General features: G+C 40.3%; 1 protein-coding gene across 1 annotated transcript in view; it reads right to left on the bottom strand.

Annotated features, from left to right (window-relative positions):
• Positions 1–24,589, bottom strand: part of NOX3 (NADPH oxidase 3) — a gene marked incomplete at its 5' end in the record, with an annotated part of 58,018 nt that overhangs the window by 1,772 nt on the left and 31,657 nt on the right. The window contains 3 exon segments of the mRNA XM_008590932.1: positions 1,582–1,735; positions 12,418–12,542; positions 16,615–16,761. Of these exon segments, the coding sequence (XP_008589154.1) occupies positions 1,609–1,735; positions 12,418–12,542; positions 16,615–16,761 (399 nt within the window).

Here is a 24,589-nt window from a genome sequence, read left to right as displayed (position 1 = left end):
GTTACTTACATAAATCCGGCAGAAATAACTACATAAGCTCTTTAATTTTGTTTTGCTGGAAATTTGTCAAGGAATATCAGATTAGACTTTTAAAATCTCGATGCTAGGAAGCAAACCAAGGCAAACATTAAACTTTGCCTGTTGTATCTGATACCTTAAGGTCCCTGGTACACTGTATTCTCTCAAAACTTTTAAATGTTTTGTGCAGCCACCCCTCGAATGTCAAATGGTCAGATGGGCTAGAACAACCAAAATACAAAGAAATGCATGATAAAGAGGACACTTTAACCTATGAATGGAACGAATGACATGCTGAGACGAACTGGAGTGATAGTAACTGAGAGTGGTGCTGATGCTCTAAATTTTGGTCATGAGAACATGGCTCGAAGTGGGGAATTGTTAAATGAAAATTACTGAGGGCCATTGTTTGGACCAAGTTCTGTACTAGTCCCCAACAGACCAGACTAATAACCAAAATGGAGTCCGCCCTGCTAAATCCCACGTCACTTAGGCTCTGGTCTGAACTTCCAGAAGTCAGGAGAAAGATAATAGCCAATATCCCCCAACAGGCTAGTTTAAATCTTCAGTAGGTCTGATCATGAGGTTTGCTCTGCCTTAATCATCATAGAAAAGAGACAGCCTGAAGTCCCCTGATGTTATTTTTCTACTGTTCTGTCTCTTCTTCCACACCCTACAAGGAAAGTAATTTTGAAATGGCCAATCCACTTTCTGTTCTTTGTTTCTGCTTTCTTCAGCCTTTTCTGCCTATAAACTCTTTGTTATTTGTAATAAACTTTGGAACACTAAAAATAAATAAATAAATAAATAAATAAATAAATAAATAAATAAATAAATAAATAAAAGGATGTGAAGAAATGGAACTGAATTTGAAGAGCAACAAGAAAATTGAAGGGCTAGAATATATATTCTTGGTTGAAAGTTTAAGAATTTAGTATTGTTTGGACTACAAATGGGATAGATGAGGATTAATGTTATTATCATTTTCAAGTATATAAGGACATTTTTTGTAAAAGATAACCCCCATTGATGATTTCTCTGGTCCATAGAGAATTTAAAAAAGCACAAAGAAGCTCAAATTTAAAGCAGAAAAGATTGGGTTTGGATATAAGGCAGGTGTCTCTGCCATCAGGGTAATGAAAATGACTTCTAAAGGAGACTTCAAGCCAAGCAGTAATATGAGTCTCCATGTTGAATATAATGTTAAGCATGAAAACAAGTTTGGGAAAAATGATCTGTGTCAGGGATCAGAAAGGCCAAATCTGGCTCTCCACCTGTTTTTGGATGGCCCATGAGCTAAGAAGGATGTTTACATTTTTAAATTGTTAAAAAAAAAGAAAATTATATGAAATTTGACTTTAGTGGCCTTAAATGAACTTTTATTATAACACAGTCATTCCCTTTCATTTTCCTTATTGTTTGTGGCTACTTTGGAGCATTACAGTAGCAGAGTTGAGTAGTTACAATTGATTCTATATGATCCAGAAAGCCTAAGATGATTATTATTTGGCTCTCTACAGGGAAAAGTTGCCTGACCCCTGACCTACGATTGCAGCCACTTACACCATGCATGGATTTTACCTCCAAAGTCTAGAAGCTTTCCTTATTGTAATGAAAATGAACACCCCTGGGGTCAGCCGAGGAATACAAGCGGCACATCCTTTGAAGGGTCTTTGAGAGAGCTTTGGGTCCACAGAAGAACACGCCAATGCTGCTGCTGCAGTAGGGGCAAGGAATGGAAAGAAAGTGTTACTCTGGGCAAGGCCAGCCAGAAGCCACGACAGAACTATAAAATTAAGTGGTTGTGGTTGTGAGGTTATTTATTTTTCTCCATACACTTCCTTTTTTTCTTAGATTGCTTTTTCCTACTTTCAGCACCATGCTCTCTCCCAGGTCCCCAGAATCCTATTATGCCCAGAACCACACAGGTAGGTGGAGCCAAGAAGATCGATGTTGGAAGGGGCCATGATGACTGTGCTTTTTTTTTTTCATTGAAACATATTGATTATACATATTTGTGCTGAGTATCAATAGAGGTATATAATGTGTGAGATCAAATAGGGTAATTAGCATATTCATCATGATGGAACTTAATCATTTCTTTGTGATGAGGTTATTCGATCTCCTCCTATGCACGGGGTTTTGAAATAGAGTTGGCATCACCTGGATTTTTGGTCAGGTGACCTTCATTAATGTCCTCTCGGATCTGGACTAGAATGAAAGTTCCCTGAAAGCAGAAACCTGATCTGTTTTCCTCTTCACTGTAATCCCAGCACCTGAAAAAGTGTCTGGCATACAGTAGATAATCAATACATGTTTGCTGAATGAATGAATAAATGATTGTGCTGATTATTATCTGTGTGGTCTTGGGCAAAGAACTAGACCTCAGTTTCCACATGTGTAAAACAGAGATGATAACAACCACCTACTATGCTTTATCAAAAGCAAATGAGATACTGCATTCAAAAGGTTTTAAAAGGTTAGTTATCACTAATATCCTGTGCAACCCTACCTTTCTTACAGATAATAAAATTTATGCTAGAGTAATTTATTTCTCCTGTTGGAATTACTTTAATTTTCAAAGATGGTCAAAAGGAAGGCTGAAAAGGAAAAAGACATTGCTGAATATGTAGTCACCCAAACACTGTCATTCCTAACTCTGACATTTCAGAAAATAGCGTTGAAGAGATATTTTTCCATATAGTGACTGTTCCAAGGCAGCTCAAATCTCTTGTGACTTACTTATAAATACTGCATAGGGGCAGGGGTTTAGGTTGCCTCTGGAAGGTAGGATGTATCAGTCTCTACAGGGATTTATAGAGACTGTCTTTTTTCTCTCATCTTGGATATTACTATTTCTTGTAGCATTTTTCCAATCTCTGGCATAAATTGAATTAGTTACTCTAATTGAGATCAAAAGTTCTCAAACTCTACTGTGCATAAAATCATCTAGGCAAATTGTTAAAATGTAGATTCCTAGGCTCAAATCTAACGAATGCTTGTTTAGCATGGACCCCCAGGTAACAGTGAAACAGATGGTCCTGTGAGCCACACTTTGAGAAACAATGTCTTAAAGAAATTCTTTGGACTCCGGAACCAGCCCACTACAGTGCCTGTATTTCTTCAGACCTAGCTTTTGTTGGAAAGTGCCCATACGGCCTGGTTCATCTTGGCTTATATACCCATATGATTCTCTGCCATGTATTATAGCCACATTTTAATTATGTGTTCCAGGACCATAATGTCCATAGCAGAACTTGATGGTTCAATCACATTTCAAACTCTAGCTTCAAAGGAATTGATGAAAGGGTTTCATTTATAAATGACAATATGTTTAAAATGCGTAAGTACTACTTTCAAAGTTATCATTGCCATGGCTAAATTCAAGAGAGTATTTTCTCTGAAAATATTCCTACTAAAAAATATGAGTTTATGACTTAATGAAGCAATTTTAAAGTGTTTATGGAAATAAAAGGCAATCGTTAAGAGTGTTGTTGGTTCCTCCACTTTGTTGCTGGGTGACATTGGCCACATTAATTATCTTCTCAAAGCTCCCGTTTTTTCATCTACAAATGGGGGAAATTATAATACCTAGTTCCTAGAATCTCTGCAAAGATCAGACAAGACCTCGCAGGTTCAGCCTTTGGCCCTGTGCTTGACACACAGTGAGTTCTCAGGAACTGTTAGCTCATGATATTATTCCACATGCTGTCTGCTGGTGTCTGCCTGCTCCACAAAGCTGAACAGAAATGGGATGTCGGGTGTTAACCCAGAGGTGATTACAGACTTACTGGGATCAGCACTATGTTTTTTGAGCTCTGGACTGAAACACTTTGAATGACAGATGGTCAGGTGAGACCCTTCCCACTGAGGAGTCACAGCTTTTCTTTGTGTCAGATGCCCAGAGGTATCCTTGCATCTATTTTCAAAGATGCTGTTATGGGTGGTGGTATTTTTCCATTAGTGTAGATGTCACCAAAGAGATTGCCCACGGGCCCATTCCCAACAGGTTAAGACCACCCTTTTGTCTGTGGCCGTAGTAACTACTTGCAGAACCTGATGAGGCTCTTTGATGCTCTGCCTTTAAGACTCTGTTTCAAAGGATTCTGGTTGCTGGCTGCAGGTGTACCACTGGTGTCCCCAGCAGTTCACAGCCCCTCTGCTTCTTTTGAAGTTGTGGCCATTACACTGCACAGCTGAGTACACACTCTTCTGTACTCAGGGTCCATAACTGTCACAGTTATGCAATCACACACAAAGGCTGTTCATGACCTACTTTCTGCTAAGGCGGAAAGGTCAGCCCGTTGCTCATTCTCTGTGCCCTACTATCCCCACACCTGGCATTCCATGGCTTGCCTTGCTTACCCTCCTAGGCATGTATGATTCCAAGTATGGAGATTTCTTGTCACAACTGCATACTGTGAATCACAGAGCCAAGAATCCACTCAGAGTGGTTAAGGCACAGATGTGGCAGTTTTTTTTCTTCTTTTATGAAGCAACAGACAAGTGCACCAGAACCCTAATGGTGTCGGTAAAGAAAAAATCCTTCTATAAAATTTAATTACCCACAATTGCTGAGAATTAAAAAAAAATACCCTGCAAAAGAAGTATAAAAACTCAAGGTGCCATTCTTCAGTTTACAGCCTGCAAGCTGCAGAGCTTGCACATGCGTGAGGAGCCAGATCAGGGACAACATTAATGGCATCGATCAGTCTGGGCTGCTGACTTTGATGAGAAAAGGACAAATTTTACACAAGCTGCAAAGATGGGTAACATTCACAGCATTATTTTTAGCTCTGATATACAATAAAGAAAATCCTCCTTTCCCCTGCTATATTTGCTAAGTGTCTATTGTGCACTTCTCTGTGGGGTTGGTGCATTTTTCAAAACAGTTCAGTGATGCCATGCATGAAAGACATCCAAAATATCACCCACCAGGAGATTTCCGCCCAGCAGATATATAGGAGCCTGAGTGCACCCGGGAGTAATCCCACCAGCTCACGGAGTCCCAGGTTCTGCTGCTGTGAGCCCTTCTCTCTTTAAATTGTATGTTTGTTTTTATGCGTTGGCTTTTATGCTTGGTAAGTTATAACCCTGTAGGGGCAGACCCTAAACCCCATTTAAAAAAAATCAAATTACTTTATATCCTGAGTGCATTCTGCAAATAAAATCGATAAACAGAAGCTTCCCGTGGATTTATGGAGGTCTAGAAAAAGGACAACGAGAGCTACAAACTCTGTATCAGACAATGGACACGACTTTGGGTTAATCCTTCCTAGTGAATGTTTTTCATTAGAAATGCCTCCAAGTGATTCATCACATAATTACATTTTGTACAGCACCTTTTTTTCCATAACCGCAGATGATAATTGTGCTAGCCAGCTTTTTTTTTTTTTTATAACCTATCTCCTAGTCAATTTGTGGCAGCCTGCTACATTACTTTTCTCTGCGTCCTAATTATTCAGTTGTTCATTGGGAGCTGCAGACGTCCCTAACAATGCTCACACTTTTCCTGACCACTTCCCACCAACTCCATCCTCTTTTGCAGCCAGAGCTGTAGTGCAGGGACTCTTACTGCAGCTTTCTCGTCCATCCCACTGTCCCACTTGCTCATGCTGGCCACTGTGCTAGGCTCTGAGGTGCATAGATAAAGTGCTGTCCTTGAGGAGCTTATAGTCAAGGAGGGGAGATAACTGAATGCAACTGGATTGCAGCATTGGCTCCTAGGGAATGTAGAACCATGTTTTGCCAACACTGTCCCCTCCTCACCCCAATAAAATACTAAAATATATACACTTTTATATATAGATAACCTAATATTTTGCCATAATCAATGATGTAGTAGATAATACCATCAAAGAAACTTTGCAGAGTAATGATAAATCCACCCTGTACTCATCTACCTCCCTATCCCCCTTACCATAAAAGGAGTAATTCCAATAATTTCCGTTGAATCTTCACTTGATTACAACCAGGAAGCTGGATGCCGTCTGGTGGAAAGGTACTGTTTAAATATCTGACAATATCAATATTATAATGTCTTAGTCTGTTTCTGTTGCTTATAACAAAATATCTGGAACTGGGTGATTTATAAGAAAACAAAATTTATTGCTGACAGTTTCTTAGGCTGGGAAGTCCGAAGTCCAGACAACACATTTGATGGGAGTCTTCTTTGGTGGTGGCTTTACATCAATGCAGGGGTCTCACATGGCAGAGAATGGTGGATCAGAGACAGAGAGACTCTCACGTGCTCTCCTTTTAAAGCCTTCAGAACCACATCCCTGACCACCATTATTAATCCATTCACTAGGTATGGTCCTCACAATCACCTCTCCAAGGCCCCATCTTTCAATTATCATAATAAGATTTTCCACCCTGTTAACAGTCACACTGGGGAAGGAAGCTACTAATACATAAAACTTGGGGGACAAAATTCATATCACATAAATTTATGGTGGTTTTATTTTTCCCATAAACCTATAGTTTATCATGTGTTAGATTTTCAGTTGTCTATTTCTTGAAATATTCTGAACATTTTAGTCATATAATGAGTGTACAGGATATCCTGTTAGATAAAGGGCTCTGTGTGCTATAATCAGAATGTTAATTTCTTAAAAATATCACGTAAAAACACTTTGCACATATGCACATACAAATGAGAATTGAAGGGCGTGCACACAAGCAAATGGGATTCCAGATGGACACGTTTACTTAATTTAGTATAAAGGTATTTTTACATTTCTGAAAACAATGGGTGGTCTAAAATACATTCATGCAATATGGATTAGAAGCCCCCACTCGTATGGTAAGTCAACACCTTTCTTCATTGTTGGGTTGGGCTGAACTGTTCTAACAAATGGCAGTACCCTTCTATTCTTTATTTTTTATTTCAAGATAAAAGAAACACTGCTACTGAAGTTATGAAAAGAAAAAGGTCAAATCTTTAAAGTTTTTATGGTAATTAATTACATAAAGTTTACCCCTACAAGGCATGGTGAAGTTTTTAGCAGATAGGTCAAAAGCAGCAAACTATAAATATCGGAAGTGTAAGATCAAAGACTGAAGGCCTATAGAAAATCATTTTATTCAAGTAATTAAAAAAACAGATACAGAAATTCAGAAGATTGAGTACATGTACAATGTATGTTTATCAAAAAGTAAGTAGATGTGATAAAGATATATTTATTTTTATTCTGTCTACCTTCTTGGAAATGATTCCCTGATGTTTTGAGCATTTGGTTAAAGCTTGAGAGCATATTGAGAACATTTACAAAAAATAAAATACACTTTCATTTTTGTAAAAGCCATATTTCTATAGATTGGTAAACATAGATGTCAATGCATGTATTTAATTAGCCTGTTATATTTTAATTGGGAGAATAATTTTTATAGTTTTTGTGTTTAGAGTACTTTTTTGTGCTTGTCTAACAAGTAACATACAACAATTGTCACATGCATGTAAGTTTGGGCATATCAGTAAAAGACTTATTTTTTTATACATCCACTTACTACTTTTAAAATTATACTTGTGTTTTTGTAATACAGCTGAAATAATTACCAAAATTAATTACAAATAAAAACAACAGAATACGCTTTCCTATTTTCTACTTTGTCTTTGATCTATTTTTAATTTTTCTTCCCCTTCCTTATTTGTATTCATTTTGATACTCATCAATTTGTTTCTCCATTACTGTTATTTTTGCAATTTTCTGGCTCCTTTCTAGCTTGCTCTACTCTCTTTGATCTGTTTCCCTTCAAGCTTTATTTTTGGTGCTGTTTTTCATGTTCTATAAAAAATATTTTTGCCCCTTTTCCCTTTATTCTTTTGATTTAACTCTTTCTTCTTAGAACAAGAACAAACTCTAGCTTTGAGCGAACAGGTAAACGTTTTAAAAAAAGTAAGTCCTAAGAATCCTTGGCTTCGCGCTGATGAATGAAGCGGTTGAGAGCCTACTTCAAAGGCCCTCAAGAACAAAGAACCTTTTCTGAGGCCACTAACAAATAAAAAAGTAAGTCCTAAGAATCCTTGGCTTCGCGCTGATGAATGTAGGTTGAGAGCCTACTTCAAAGGCCCTCAAGAACAAAGAACCTTTTCTGAGGCCACTAACAAATCCACCAATTCCTTCTGACCCATCTTTGCCAAAAGATATGAGCTAATGACAGAACAGACCTGTCGTGTGAGAGTAGCCAAGTAGGCTTGGGAACAAACATATCCTTGACATAATAAGGGAAAACATAGTGTTTATCTCTTTAATAACCATCTTGAGAAAAATTAATGTTACTATGTCCTTTGTGCAGAATAGTAATTGGATTGTGTGTTTCATTTATATCTGGACAAAGGCCAGCATATTGAAATACTTCTCAGTATTAGATTTTCTTGTTTAAAAATTAGATTTTATTGGCATTCGCTTTCCGAGATTTCTTCATTAAAAGCTTCATTAAACATAAATCTTCTTTTACAAGGCAGAAAACAAAATTATTTTAAGGAGGTCATTTTAAGTCTTTTGGAAGGGTGGTGCTAAGCTTTTTACTGGTGACTTGTGTTTTCCCAAGGATGTGGCATTCGAGGGATAAAATAATAATTGACTTTGCCTACATATGTCTCATACTAATTACATTGATGCTTGAAGCTATATAACGAGTTGTCGTGTTCTAGCATCTATGGCTTTACAGATACTATATTTAAAAAATTTAGGGCTAGGTAGTATGCTGTAGAGGCTTGATTCAGTGACATCCAAACATTGTGGGCCTTTTCTGCCCTGGAAAAGATGAAGTAATCCATCAGGGAGAGAGAGTTTGCATGGCTACTGTGCTGAAAAATGTAATTGGGCATTAGCTATATTTATGCACTTATCTTTGATGACGGCTTCTGAAAAGCAATGAACGTGCTCCTCACAAGAGCAACCAGAAAGTGACAGCAATATAGTTTTCCCACCTTAAAACTGTTTTCGACTCCTCACTGCCTGAAAAATTTGGACAGCCTCACTTTTCAGCACTGCACAACATAATTTTCTCGGCAGAGTTTGTGCAAGCCCAGTTTTACCCCTGGTCTCTTGATGCTCTGTGTTTTTGGCTCACACCTTTCCGAGGGAAGAGAGATAATTAAATGGCTTGTTTTGAAAGGCCTTCCCCACTGAGCTACAAACTTCATATGCAACAAACGTAAACAAATACAATGCGGGATGTCAATAAGGGACAATCATAATGAAGAGTGGGACTGTCTATGAGACCTTAAAACCAAGATATATGTGTCTGTGCCAAAAGCCTGCAGAGTAGGAAAATTCACTCTGTGATAATTGAAAAAGGAGTATAAAACATTTATCAAAGATTTTTTTTTTCTCAAAAGGAAACCTAGCAACAACAAAACCTGGTTGTCACATATGAGCTTGTAATATTTTGTTACTTTCTACCTATGATCTTTTTAAGGAAACCGCAGATGAAATTGTTTCATCTGTGCTCTGGACAAGAACCAGATGGGGTGGGGTGAGGGGTGGTGACTCTGGGGGTCAGGAACCAGGGCTGATGTTGAGTAGGAGCACACAGGAACTGGATTCTGAGGTCCTGAAGCCAGGATGGGTTGGAAGCATCCCATCTGGAGAGAAGGTGGAGAATCCAGAACTGGATTCTAGGCTGAGTGAGAGCAAGATCTGAGGTGGGAGCAACATGGAAAATGCCTAAGTGGCATGATTAATGAGGTAGATAAGAGTAATATCTATTAATTCTGGGACCTGAAAGTAGAGAACATATTTCTCCACCCTCCATACATTGTAGTTCTTGGAACTGCTGTCAATCTCCCTTGGTCATCCCATCCAGTTTCCCGGCTCCAAACACAGCTTAGGTGCCGACACTTCCAGCTGACCTTCTCCCCTGAACTCTCGATTCTTATATTCATCTGCCTGCTTGACCCCTGCACCTGCATGCATGACAGGCATTTTAAGAGGAACATGCCAGAACTGGAACTCCTGGTATCCCACACCTGCCAACCAGCTCCTCTGACCGTCACTGCTCTATTAGTAAGTGGTGACTTCATGCTAGTTGGGTCATGCCTCACATCCTGTCCATCAGCAAGTCACATCAGCTCAACCTTCAGAAAACATCTAGAATCCAGCTGCGTCTCGCCACCCCCACTGTTGCCCCTAATCCAAGCTACTGCCAGGGCTTACTCTTCCCTGGCCTCTCCCTCTCTGTCTTGGCCCCTTCCAATCTATTCTTTCACACCCATATCTCTCTTCTGCTCGAGACTTTAGGTTGCTTCCCCTCTGTGAATAAAACCCGCAATCTTTAATGACCTGCCACTGTCCCCACTACCTCTCCTAAAAGCCGGGCCCTGCTACTCCCCCTCCCACCTCCTCTGTTCCAGCCACTGGCCTCCTGGATCATGCCAGGAGCTGTGTCTCCTGCCTCCGGGCTTGGCCAAGTGCTCTCTCCCAGTGGTACACATGGCACACTCTTCCCCTTCCTTCAGATCGTTTTTCAGATATGGAGACTGTTCTTTAATGAAGACAATATGAGGACATGCTGATTTTCAGGAACCATAGACGGTGAGGATTCAGAACAAAGATTGGCTTAGGAGACATATAAAAACAACAATAACTGTTTGCATTACTGCTTTACACTTTACCAAGCTCTTCGACATACTATGTATATTTTTAAATTACGAACACACACTGTGAATGGATATTATCATTCGTATTTTGCAATGGGAACAAAGGCTTGAATAAACTACCTTGTCCGAAGCCACATAGTTAGTAAATTCTAGAACAGCAAGTACAGACTTCATACCAGTCATGAGGCCCCAGAGCAAGTGTTCTTCCTTCTCTACACCAAAGTTTACTACGTAATGATAATAATCATAGTAGTAATTGAAATGACAATTGTACTAGTCTGTTTCTGTGGCTCATAACAGAATGCCTGAAACTGGGTAATTTATAGAGAAATGAAATTTATCTCTTACTGTTTGGAGGCTGAGAAATCCAAGGTCCAGAGAATACATCTGGTGAGGGCCTTGTTCTTGGTGGTGACTCTCTACAGTGACACAGAGTATCACATAGTGGATGGCTGAGCAAGAGAGAACTAACCTGCTTGTGCACTCTCCTTACAAAGCATCAGAACCACACCCATGACCACCCCTTAAACCATCAATGGATTAATCCATTCACAGGGGTACAGTCCTCACAATCACCTCCTAAAGGTCCCACCTTTCAGTTACCATAATTGGATTTCACACGCTTAGCACTGTTACAATGGAGATCAAGTCTCCAACACACTCCAACACATGAACTTTGGGGACACATTCAACCCACAGCAATGATAATAATAGTAATGACAGCAGTGAACGTTTACTCAGTACTCCATACAAAGCACTGTTATAGGCACCTTACATGTATTCATTCATTTAATCCTTGCAGAATCCTAGGAGGTAAACACTGTGATTATTTGCAGCTTGCAGAGGAGGAGACTGAGTCAGTACCAGGATAGATAACCTGTCCAAGGTAAACCTGTCCAGTTGAAAAGGTATAAACAGAATTTACACCCAAGCACTTGGACTCCAGTTCCAGGGTCTTTAACCACCAACATTTTCTCTTTGCTTTTGCTAGACATGCTAGATACAGTTGGACATAAGTAAACTCTCTAGTTGGGTAATTAGAGACCAGCTGTATTCAGCAAAGGCTTCTTGAAGGCATTTCTAGTTTAAGAAATAGCATCTTTTTTTTTTTTCTTTTTGTCTTTTTTCGTGTCCGGCAACGGATCACAACCCTCAGTGTTTTGCTTTTGCTAGACATGCTAGATACAGTTGGACATAAGTAAACTCTCCAGTTGGGTAATTAGAGATCAACTGTATTCACCAAAGTCTTCTTGAAGGCATTTCTAATTTAAGAAATAGCATCTTTAAATTGAGGTTAAGTGTGAAAAATTTCATCATAGTCAATAATAGTCAGAGGTTGCAAGCCAGTTAAGCAGAGGTTTGTGGTTCCTATACCATGACCACCTTTTCTAAGGTAGATGTTATCTCTAGACAAGATGCACAATACTGCAGATTAATTTCCCATTTCAGCAGCAACTGGTGTTTCTCTAGGGAGGCTCCCAGCAGGCAGAGGAAAGAGAGCTTGTCTTACCTGGGGTGGTTGTAGGCTATTTGCTTGAACTCACTGTTCCAGTTAGGTCTCCCATAAATAGCATCTTTAAATTGAGGTTAAGTGTAAAAAATTTCATCATAGTCAATAATAGTCAGAGGTTGCAAGCCGAGTTTGTGGTTCCTATACCATGACCACCTTTTCAAAGGTAGATGTTATCTCTAGACAAGATGCACAATACTGCAGATTAATTTCCCATTTCAGCAGCAACTGGTGTTTCTCTAGGGAGGCTCCCAGCAGGCAGAGGAAAGAGAGCTTGTCTTACCTGGGGTGGTTGTAGGCTATTTGCTTGAACTCACTGTTCCAGTTAGGTCTCCCATAGAAGGTTTTCTGCTTTAAGCCTGTAATCACGTCTGTATTTTCATCCCAATGTAAAGCAATGTGAATAGCCTAAAATAAAAATTGTGGTATCAGATGAATTTAGAAAAAAATAGAAGCTTTTTATAAATAAAGGAGGAAGTAATTACACTCATTTGTAGGCTTAATGCAAAAAATGTATTTTACTGGGTTAGAAATACTTATTATTATTAGCAGATATCACCAATCTTGTGCTTCAGGCTAAGCACCATATCTCATGTATCTTTGTATTGGGCCTTACTGGAGTAAAATGTCTCCATTATATGTAGTAGGTGTGCAATAATATTAGCCTAGAAAGAATATTTTTCTTCAGAAGAGTGAGAGTAATATAGTAAATGTGGTTAAGGAAGAGAAAGCAGTGAACTTCCTTCTTTCTGCCAAACTTCTCAAAAATTAATCTCCACCTGCTATTCCTATTCATTTAATATCAAATCCTGGGGATTTGAGAAGGGCGTTGCAAGATTAAAGTGTTATGAAGTGTCTGGGAAGAAACTGAGTCTTACAATCAGATCTGCCTCCTGGGTTGAAACGGTTTGATGTCTACTGTCCCGTTCCGTGTGCTGGGAGGACGTTGAATCTGGAAGACAGGACATGGTGGCCCGAGCATAACCAGAGGCATGGTTGGAGCTCAGTGCCCAACTGTTTGCCTCCAAGCTGAGGGTATGCACCCAGTTATCATGTAGCTCGTGGTCAACAGGTAACAGCCTGGAGCATATCAGTCCCCCGTGATCATTTTTACGTGGCTGTCATTGTTTTCCCCTGCTGAATTCTGGTAGCTACCTTGCTTCTTCCCTCCTGGGATTTGTGTCCCTGTGCTCATACCTTACCTTACATAATTACACTCATTTGTAGGCTTAATGCAAAAAATGTATTTTACTGGGTTAGAAATGCTTATTATTATTAGCAGATATCACCAATCTTGTGCTTCAGGTTAAGCACCATATCTCATGTATCTTTGTATTGGGCCTTACTGGAGTAAAATGTCTCCATTATTTGTAGTAGGTGTGCAATAATATTAGCCTAGAAAGAATATTTTTCTTCAGAAGAGTGAGAGTAATATAGTAAATGTGGTTAAGGAAGAGAAAGCAGTGAACTTCCTTCTTTCTGCCAAACTTCTCAAAAATTAATCTCCACCTGCTATTCCTATTCATTTAATATCAAATCCTGGGGATTTGAGAAGGGCGTTGCAAGATTAAAGTGTTATGAAGTGTCTGGGAAGAAACTGAGTCTTACAATCAGATCTGCCTCCTGGGTTGAAACGGTTTGATGTCTACTGTCCCGTTCCGTGTGCTGGGAGGACGTTGAATCTGGAAGACAGGACATGGTGGCCCGAGCATAACCAGAGGCATGGTTGGAGCTCAGTGCCCAACTGTTTGCCTCCAAGCTGAGGGTATGCACCCAGTTATCATGTAGCTCGTGGTCAACAGGTAACAGCCTGGAGCATATCAGTCCCCCGTGATCATTTTTACGTGGCTGTCATTGTTTTCCCCTGCTGAATTCTGGTAGCTACCTTGCTTCTTCCCTCCTGGGATTTGTGTCCCTGTGCTCATACCTTACCTTACACCCAGTGACAGCTCTGGAGCTCACGTGCCTTACCCCCTCCTGCTCAATTTGCCCTCACCTTTGATTCTTCCTGATCCTGACCAGTTTGGGTAACAATCCCGCTGGGTTCCACTCATGCCTTGAGTTCCCACAGCAAACCTGGCTCTCCTGGCTGGCTTTCTCTTCAGTCTAAGAAGGCAGCCACGGCTGGGGAAATTCAGACAAAAAGAATGGAAGTGCCCTGACAGGCTTGTAGACAATGGCAGGTGAAATCATGCAAATCCATGCCTCCGGGAGTTGCCATCGGTAAGCCTAACTCCACAGAGCAGGGCTACTGTTGGAAAACAGTTTGGGAATAGGACTCCAGGCAAAGGGGGGGGGATGAAATGTCAGAGGGCATTAAGTGACAGAGGGGGAGCAGCGTGAGCAAAGACATGGCACAGTAAACGGTGCTGCATGAGGGGCGAATATGCACCGCTTGGTGGCTCTGGTTCCAGAGGAACATCACAGGGTAGGACAGAAGGAGTCAAGCTGGGAAGGGACTTAAAGGACTCGCTAGGAGGTTTGGGCATTAGCTCATCAGCAAAAGGGCCTTCCTTACTTAGGTTTGTGGTAGGGCCAATCAGTGATGTTTAAACATTTGGACTTCTATTTGTTCCATATTTCTCAGCCCAATGTTCAATTAATCTCTAAACTCTGTTGATTTGCCCTTTGTAATACCTCTTCCATCTGTCCCTTCTGTTCTTGTCATTTTGCCACTTTGAGGTTGTTGAATTTAGTTTAACAATTGGCTGTTTCTAAAACAGCCTCTAGATTCTTTACTGACAGAATGCACCAAGTATTTTTTCCTTAAATGTTGAGATGAGTGATTTCTTGCCTGAAATTTGGGAGTCTAAAGAATTTCCAAAATGTCATGGTAAAAATTTAAGAAGACACCTATTTTAATTTACTTGTAGTTAGGAAGAAAAAAAAGTATTTTATAGCATATTCTTGAAAGTGGCAGAGATGGGAGGGGACAGGGTTGTGTATGAGAACCTCTGTCTTGTAACTCTCAAGTGACAGGGAGAGCCTACATGGACACGGGATCAAGTGACTTTAGAAGAGGAAGAGCAAGCATGGTACTAGAAAGCAAAAGACTGTGTCTGTCCTTCACCAAATAGATCATTAGTCAAAAATCCCATTTGAATAAGGAAAATGTTTGTTTGGAAAACATAATTAACACTATTTAATTCATTAAGATGTTTCAAGCCCAGTTCCCAAGAAACCCACATTTCGAATTATCCCAGAGGATTAAATATTTAAGGAGGACTGCAAATAAGACCATAAAAATTCATTAAGCTACTGAATTTCTAGTGAAACCTTATTCATTTGCAGAAGCAGAGTCAAATTATAGTAATATTCTATTCTATAGGGCCAGTGCATGCATGTGCATGCATGTGTGTGTGTGTGTGTGTGTGTGTGTGTGAGAGAGTGAGAGAGAGAGAGAGAGAAAGAGAGAGAAACACACACAGAGCATTATTTCTAAATTTTAGTGATTAATGCAAATCTCCTCTGCTTAAATACACTTTCCTTAAAAATACATATCAATAATAGCTGCTACAGAAGTGCTGGTTAGAATACACATTTTGGGGCTGGCCCGGTGGTGCACTGCTACAGACCGGCTGCTCACTGGCTGAGTGAGGTGCGGGAGCAACACCGAGGGTTGCAATCCCGTTGCCGGTCCCGGTCCGGTATGGGCGCAACACTGAGGGTTGCAATCCGTTGCCAGTCACGAAAAAAGACAAAAAGGGAAAAAAAAAAAAAAGAATACACATTTTGTAACCTAATAATCACTTCATTGTTAACTCACATATTTAAGGGGTTAAAATGGATTAAAATGTAATAATCATCATTCAATATTATCAACATTGAAATATTACCATAGTCAATATTTTGATTTACATTATTTTCAGAAAATTTAATCTTAATATTTCATTAATACAATACACTGCAGAACACCTGCCAAAACAGAAGATCATTTTGATCTTAGGTAAATAAACATACATACACACAATTTCTAAGAACACCTTAAGAAAAAGAAATCTCTAGACAAATCATGTATTTGTAATAATTATTTTCTGTAGATGCTCACATATTTTACAATACAAAATGTCAAATGTAAACACACAGGAATCTTTTCTGTTTAACTCTGAACAGCTCAAAGCATAGAATTAGAACCAGTTAGGAACTCAACAAGACAATATAGCCAATCAGTAGATTCACTTGATGTCACTCTTAAAATGACAAATGCAAATTTATTTGGGATTTCCAAACCCTGGATTGTCTTCTATTGTTCAACCTGTTTATTTTCTTTTCTATTCCTCAGCAAGTTAACTGTAGGTTCTTTTATGGTTACAACTTGAATAGTTCCTTCTAATCTGTTTTTATTTTATTCTCTTCTTTTTAGGAACATAAACATAATTCTTTCATGCTACCAGGTAACTAGATAGCTCATTCTATTTCCTCTTTGCTCTACATTAGACAAGTTAGGTAATATTGCTCATTCTTAGAGTCTTATTGATACCTGATTTTCATCCCAGCCAGTAAGAAATATATGATAACTCAGAAAGTGGGTTTTTCCTTGTTCACTCATCCGTGTTTCCAGTGAGAGTAAGAGATCAGCAAACCACTCAAAAGTCCTCGCATCCCGGCAAATCCAGTAGAAATACACCTGTCAAAAGAAAAGGCAAGAGAACGGATCTGTCCCTCTTTTCATAATGTGCTAATAATCACAGACTACTTTATCTCCATTAAATTATTGGAGCCCAAATGGGCACTTCTGCAAAATAATATGCTTTTCTCTGCCAGTGAACAAACAGTCACACTGTGATTTCTTTTGAAAATATTCACATTGTGTTTGAAAAAGCCCAGAGTGAATTCAGAGAGTCAGAAGCCTGTGGGCTGTGCCAGTTTCTCTGGATGAGGATCAACTCAGCACATTTCTGGCAGTGCCTCGTCTGAACAAGATTAATAATCATAACTAGCTGTGCCTTTCACTGCTCCCAAAGGGGGATAAACCCTTAGACCAACCCCCTTCATCTTTACTTATGACCTAAGCTCGGGATTTGAACTCTCTTCTCCAGAGACGCCAAAGGCTTGGGCACTAATCCACTCCACCAGCTACGGCCTCCGGAGAGAGGAGATTATGGTAATTGCAGAATCAAGCCACAGAGGCCAGAAATTTCTTCTCAGCGAGACATATCAGTGTCCAAGAAGGCTGGTGGGTGGTGGCTGTGCCTGTGTGTCAACTGCTATAATGAAATTATGTCTAGGAAGAATTTTTTTTTTTAACTCTCTGTGTTGAGCAAGCAGCATGTGACAAGAAGTAGTTTGGATTTGCTAAAATTAAGGCTTATTTTTTGTGTTTTGAGTTTCAGATAATTGTATCTAGAAAAAGCCACAGGAGATAAATCTATTAATACTCCTGCTTTTTCTCACACTCCTACCCTGTTCTGTCCACCGATCTCTCTTGGACCTTTTCCCCAAGGAGGCAACTCTATGGCCTGACAAGGTCCGTGAGGGGCTGGTCTCCACTCCAGGCACTGCCTGGTGTATTCTGGCCTGGGACTACCTCCTGCAGTGGTCAGTGTTCTCTCCTCCTTCCCTGCCAGCCAGGCTGCAAGCTCACAATGGTATCACCAGAGTCACAGATGAGATTTAATCCATAGATCAAATTCAGGAGGAAAAAAATCTGAATGTATTTCAAGGCCAAACACCTTGCCTATTCTCTTTAGGTTTGTGCAAGAAATAACACCACCAGCTTGGCAGGGTGAAAGTTGTGAGAGCAAGACCTTTTCTCTCAAGAATTAGAGCCTATTTATTTCTTGGAAAGCTCCTGTTCTGAAGAGCCCTTAAGATATAAATTCCAGGACAAATAACCCCTCGGTTCCTAAGCACTATGACCCCCACCTCCTCCCCACAAAGTCCCTATCTCTTCCTGACTTACCCCTTTCTGGAGATGACCAGATGCAGCCCCTCCAGGCTGTGGGCCTGTGACACAGAACTGAGCCAGCGGTCCCCCCATGAGGGCCCCATGAATCCCCAGGAGTAGGGGGTTGTGTTCATCACCCCTTCACTGATTCAACAAATACGTCCGGAATGCTTACTGTAGTCAAGACTGTTCTAAGCACTGGAACCATAAAAGTGAACAACACAGACTAAAACAAAAGGCCCTGTCCACATATCCTCATGGAGTTTGCTTCTTAGAGGGAGAAAAAAGATGATAAATATAAATAAGTAAAATAGAGAATATGTCAGGTGGTGATCAGTGCTCTGCAGAAACACAGGCAGGCTGGGAAAGGTCACGATGTTCAAGGGGATGGTCAAAGGAGGCCTCACGGAGAAGGGGACACCGGAGCAGGACCCGGAGGACGTGAGAAGTCGAGTGGTCACGGAAGGGCTCTGCGGAGGGCGGGAACAAGAAGGCCAGGCCCTGGGTGGGACCTAGGCCAGCCGGAGCCCAGGGCGGGAGGGGTCGGCAGGTGGGGTGACAGGGAAGGGGTAGGGGAGGAAGAATGCAGCCAGCCAGGAGGCTGATCGTCATCCCACGTCGGTGATGAATACCACGATCTTCTTTCTTTTCACTCTGTGTAGTGCCTGATCTAAACTGTCCTCCGAAAGCCTTATCCCGCCTTTGACTTGGTTTGCTCAAGGTGGAAACGGAAAACCTGCTGACCAAATCGAATGCAGCGCTGGCGCACATTCCTCTCTCCCTGCCCTGGGTAGGCTGTTTACCTCCCAACCTTAAGGGAGGCATTTGGCAAAGAACAAACACCACTGATTTATTTTCTGTATTTCCCACTCGTTAAGAAACATGCCTAAAATACATTCATTTATGAATGATAAACCAAAACATTCGCTTTAATTTTTTTTTCAATTTCAAACTTGGTTCTGATCATTCTTACTTGAAAACTACACATGTCTTAGCTTGCTGAACACACGAACCTTTATCCTCTCAAATAGAAATCATCCCTGTCTTACTTTCTCATGGCATAGCTGCAGGTCAGCATTCTTAGGGTTTGCCAGGCCCTTTATCCTTTTTTGCTTCCTTGTAATGGTTCGCGTGTTTTTCCCTCCATGACTTATAGGTGACATGGGCAGCTTTGGTGCAAGAGGCCACAGAAGAAAAATAGATAGGCTCAGTAGAAGTGCTCCAGGCAAGAAGAAAAAGAAGAGACTTTGAACAGAAGAAAAGGGTATTTGCTTTGATTCTCTTTTATCTTTCTAACGGTGGGGGACGCTCAGTGGGATGGGACATTAGAGTTCCACCTCTGCATTTCGCAGGTAGAAAGGACCTGGTCAATGGTGGAACAAGAGTCCCAAACAATGGGCTGTGCTCTGTGATCTGTGCTTTCCAACACTTGCCCCGCCTTCATCTCCAAAAATAACATATCCCAAAAAACAGCCACCTGTATAAAGATGGCTTTCTGAATTCTCTAGCTGATATCAGAGGCCCAAAATACTTACCATTACTTAAAAAGGTTTTATGAAACAGAACATTATACTCAGTAAATTAACAAAAGTTCTGAACTTTCATAGTAATGAGGTTTTGGGGTTTTTCTTGCGGGACTTATCCCAAACATTCCTATAGATATAGTGGGTGCCCAGATGTTTTAGGAGACCACTCTGTGACTGTGTAATGGGGCTGGGGGTTCTGTGTGCATGTAGCCTGGCACCCGCCTTTGCTGTCACATGGTTCCCAGGCACTAACAACCAGACCACACTTAGCCAGGTCCATTCGTGGAGGGCCCGGTCTGAGTGCCACTCACAATGCCCTGCTCTTGGTACGCCCCATCTCATTCCCATATTCCCCGTGGCTTGCACTTCTCTTTAAGCATCCTTCAGGAGCACATGTGGACCAGGTCAAAGTGATCTGGGGCCAGTAGGAAATGGACCTGTGCTATTTTTTGATAAACAATTCCAGAAAATGAAATAAGAAGAGCTAGCAATCTATTTTACTACCAGAGCTCACAGACTTTTTAATCAGAGTTTGATGCTTTCAGGTATTTGGTCTCAGAAGCCCATGCCATAGCTTGGATAGGCATCCCAAACACAGGAGGAGGACACGTCCACAGGTACAACCTGTATTTCTTTAGATCCAAAATCAATTTCCTGAGGATGAAGTGGGAAAAAAATTACGTAATTACGTATCTATTTATTTATTCATGGCCTGGAAGCCCTCCAAAAGAAACTATCCATGCAGAGGCAGGTGTGGAATGTAGCATAGCATATAATTAAACGCTGTGAGCCCCTGAGTCCTATAACCTGTCCTAGACTCCCGGCCTCACCATCTAGGAGCTGTGGAACCCGGCACAGGTTATTTAACTTAAGCCTACATGACCACAATTATAAAATGGCAATAAACACAGGACAACAATTCATGAGGTTATCGTGAGGATGACAGGATATGGCTTACTGAAGCAGTTAGCACAATGTCTGACGTACACATTAAGTGCTCAGAAGATGTTAGCTGCCTGCTACTGTTACCATCCTCATTGTTATTTGGAAAGGCTTAGAGAACAAATACAACATGTTTATATTATAGAGCAAAGGGGGACATTTGCCTTGCTAAGTCTGTGTCCGCACTGATTACTCCTGGATTATAGAGACGGACGTCATTGGGAGGAGGTGAAGCCAAACTTTATCTCTAGCAGCAGCCCTGGAATTGGAATTTCAGCATTGATCATAATGGCTTAGTCCTTTAGGAGGAGCCCTGGGGAAAGTGCACCCCAGGCTCCATGTGTGCTACACCCAAGTGGAGGTGTTTTGCATGGCCCCAGGGTGCTACCTTGACCTCTCCCCAAAGGAGGAGGCCATTGGCTTGCAGTGCGACTTGCCTCCTCCTGAGCAGACCACCTCTGTCACCCCACACCTCTGTCACCCACAGTCTACAGAAGAACACACAGAAGCTCCCAACCAGGAGGGTGATGGAGACTCTGCACAGAGGGAATCGTGACTATTGTTCAAAAGTAGAATTTTCTCTCTGAAAAGACAAAGACTGAGGCTGATATTTAGAAAATATACTACCTCCTCAAAAAATGGTCACTATTATTGTCCTGGTTTTTATTTTGTTTTTGTTGATGCCAAGATAATCCTGGATGAATATAATCGTGAAACATTTTAGAGCAAATATTTCTTCTTACTGAGCAGCCTCCCTAATGTGTAAAACTTCCAGTTTTAAAAAGATAAAATTATAAAATTGTTTTTCTGGTTAACCATTATAAGACTGAGACCAGCCTTTGTCAATCATTTTTTCTCCTTCAGACTTTCTTAGTCATTATCCTGAAGGTTAACTATTTCATGACTGTACTGTTGCTCTGGCCTGTAGCAGAGGACTGAGCTTTTTGTGTCTCTGTTCCAATTACAGTTAACAATCCTTTTTGGATGATGGAAACATCCATTAATAGTAGAATGATTGAATAAAATGTGGGCTATCTGCGCACCATCCAGTGCGCCACCGGGCCGGCCCAAGAGACTAGCCTTTGTCAATCATTTTTTCTCCTTCAGACTTTCTTAGTCATTATCCTGAAGGTTAACTATTTCATGACTGTACTGTTGCTCTGGCCTGTAGCAGAGGACTGAGCTTTTTGTGTCTCTGTTCCAATTACAGTTAACAATCCTTTTTGGATGATGGAAACATCCATTAATAGTAGAATGATTGAATAAAATGTGGGCTATCCATACTATGGAATATCCTGAAGGCACCAAATAAAATGGAATAGATCATTAGGACTGACACTGAAGGCGCTCCAAACCATGTGATAATGGAAAACAGAAACAATACAAATTGCACATCTCTCTCTCTCCCCCCCACCCTTATGTATGTACAAATAGCACCCACTGCATATGTGCATGTAAATGCATGGGAAAGGAATGCAGTGAGATGCCTTCAACTGTCTAATGGTGAGTTCCTTGGGGAGCAAAGTGCTGAACACCGTTAGTTTGGGGAGGGAGGTGATTGAAGGGAGATTTTTGACTGTTAATGTATTTTATTTGCATCTTTTACCAAAAGACTGTACCATATGGCTTGTATGGTCAATAAACCAAGACATTAAAAATATTAATGCTGGTAATGGTAAGGCCTAATTGGGTACCAAATTCTTTTGAGGTGGCCCAAGGAAGATGAGAAGCTCACACTTCTTCAGGACAGGCCAGCCTGGCCTCATGCTACCCAGCTCGACTGATGACAGCACTGCTGGCTGTTAGGGGAGATGATCAATTCCAGCAGTAGCCAGAGCACCAGCGTGAGCGAAAGTGAAAGTAAATAATTTCTCAAACTAAACCGATTAAATTAAATGCATTTTTCATTCATTAGAAAAGAGAGCAGGTCTCCCTTTGTTTTATTAATATTTTTGAGTAGAGTATGGATTTTTGTCTTTCTTGCCTCTTTTCCTCATTCCCACTGGCCCATGCTGTCTTTTTATTTGAATTATCTGTTTATTATATTAGGTTACGAACCCAAAGGCCATTTTGCATGGGACACACTATAAATACCCATTATCACGGTTATGTATTATTGAGCGGATGAAGGAAGACAATTTATGAAGAAACAAGATTATTTCAGTTTTTCTCTAATCTATTTTATTGTAGTCTGAAGATTATATATGCTGTTAAGAAAATGAACCAAATCTTCCAGTTGGCAGTTCTCTCAGTTTCGTCTGCACGGCTGTGATATTAGGGAGAACTGGAATGTGTAAGGCAATGTATTTATGTCAGCAGTCTACCCCCTCCCCGTTCATACGCACCTTTTTCATTCATCATTTTGACACGGTGCACAAGCAAACTGTCTCAATTTTTTTCCAAGAGCTCTTTTCACAAATTGAGTATGATGTAGAATTAATCACACCCGTTAGGTAGGAGCTGGAGGACTTTTCTTGCTATAGGGCATTTAGACCCCTCAGCATTCGGCTTCCTTCACACTGCATGAAACTTCTTTGTCCCCCCGCTCCCCTCATCCCATGGGGCACCGTGTTCTCATCGGCCTTCTGCTAAGTGAAGTTTGGCTCTTACTCTGTGCTGATAATATCCCTTTAATGTATTACAACTTTTTTTCCATTTTATTCACAGCAAGCCATCATTACACTTACTGTTATTTTATCTTCTTGGGAAGTCTCCTAACCATTTCTCCCTGCTCCCTCCCATATCTTTTAAAATAAAAGATAGTTAGAAACAAAGAAATTCTAAACCATCAGCTTCAAGTAGAAAATGCTACTTATGACACTAATCAAGCAGCAGGGGTTGTACTGGTTATGCTCCTGGATTTTACTTAGAAGTTTTCTAGAATAATTCTGCAGTGGAAAAGGGTGAAGAAGATATAGTTTGCAGTCATAACACCTGAGAATACTTTGGTACAGATTTTTTTTTTTTTTTTTTTTTTTTTTTTTTTTTTTTTTTTTTTTTTTTTTTTTTTTTTTTTTTTACTGTAGACTTATAACTGGAGGCTAGTGTGTAAAAATGTATGTATACCTTTATACCAACCGGTATTTCCTGCATGGAGAAGAAAATCCCACCTCATTGCACTTAACCATCTATGCTTAAAATTCCAGCTCTGAATCTCTATGTTGTTTTCTCTTCTTGTTACAAGAAAGAACAATCTGAAAACTAGAGCCCAGACCTAAAATTGTGAAGATGCTGTTAGATAAATATGTACTGCTTTGCTCTGCTGCACTTTAAAAATTATATAGTTGCTTGACAGTTTAGTGGAAGGAGGGAGTGGTATTTATATCTCAAAAGCATGTGGGTGGCCCTGACAAATATTAGTTACATAAGCCTAATGATAGCTGTACTCAAACAAACACAAAGTTGCTTTAAAAGAGAGAAACTTCCTAAACTACTTCTCATGCATGCAGATACTAAGGAGTCGGATCTTAAGTATAATTTCCAGCCTAAACTTTCAATAGCATGAAAACTCACTTCTTTCATGAAAGAGCTTTGAAGAGGAAATCAGAAACAGACACTGTAGGCCTGACTCAGTGGCTAACCAGCCGGGTGACGTTGGACATATCACTTGCACTCCAAGTACAGATGCTGACTTTCATTGTCACGTGCACAGCTAGACTAGGACCTTCAAGTTATTTTATGATTCTGAGATACAGCTTTCTCTTTCACAAATGCCATTATTCCTGCCTTTATTTTCGGCTGAGTCTTGTCCAAATAATTCCTCGAATTTTAATTTTATTACCAACTCTATGGTTTCTGTTTTTTGGAATAGAGAGCAATGTCCCTGTTTTATAGTTTTGTGGTGACTACTTAGCCCTTCAACTAAAACAGACTAAAGAAACCCCACAGCCCAGGAGTAACAATGGAATGGTGAGAAAGGAGGCAGTATTAAGATTTTGTGGGTTCCTGTACGGACTTAAGATTTTGTGGGTTCTTAGAAGAATTTTTCTTTTATACTCATAGTAAAATAATTGAAATCTATTATTTTAATTATAAAATTACTGAACAGTCTTTTTGGCTAAATAAAAAAAAATGAATTAATATTAGTAAGCTTGAATTTT

Source organism: Galeopterus variegatus, unplaced genomic scaffold, assembly GCF_000696425.1.
Source record: "Galeopterus variegatus unplaced genomic scaffold, G_variegatus-3.0.2 Scaffold6472, whole genome shotgun sequence".
NCBI lineage: Eukaryota > Metazoa > Chordata > Mammalia > Dermoptera > Cynocephalidae > Galeopterus > Galeopterus variegatus.
Note: the sequence above shows the minus strand (reverse complement) of the source record. Positions and strands in the feature narration are given on the sequence as shown.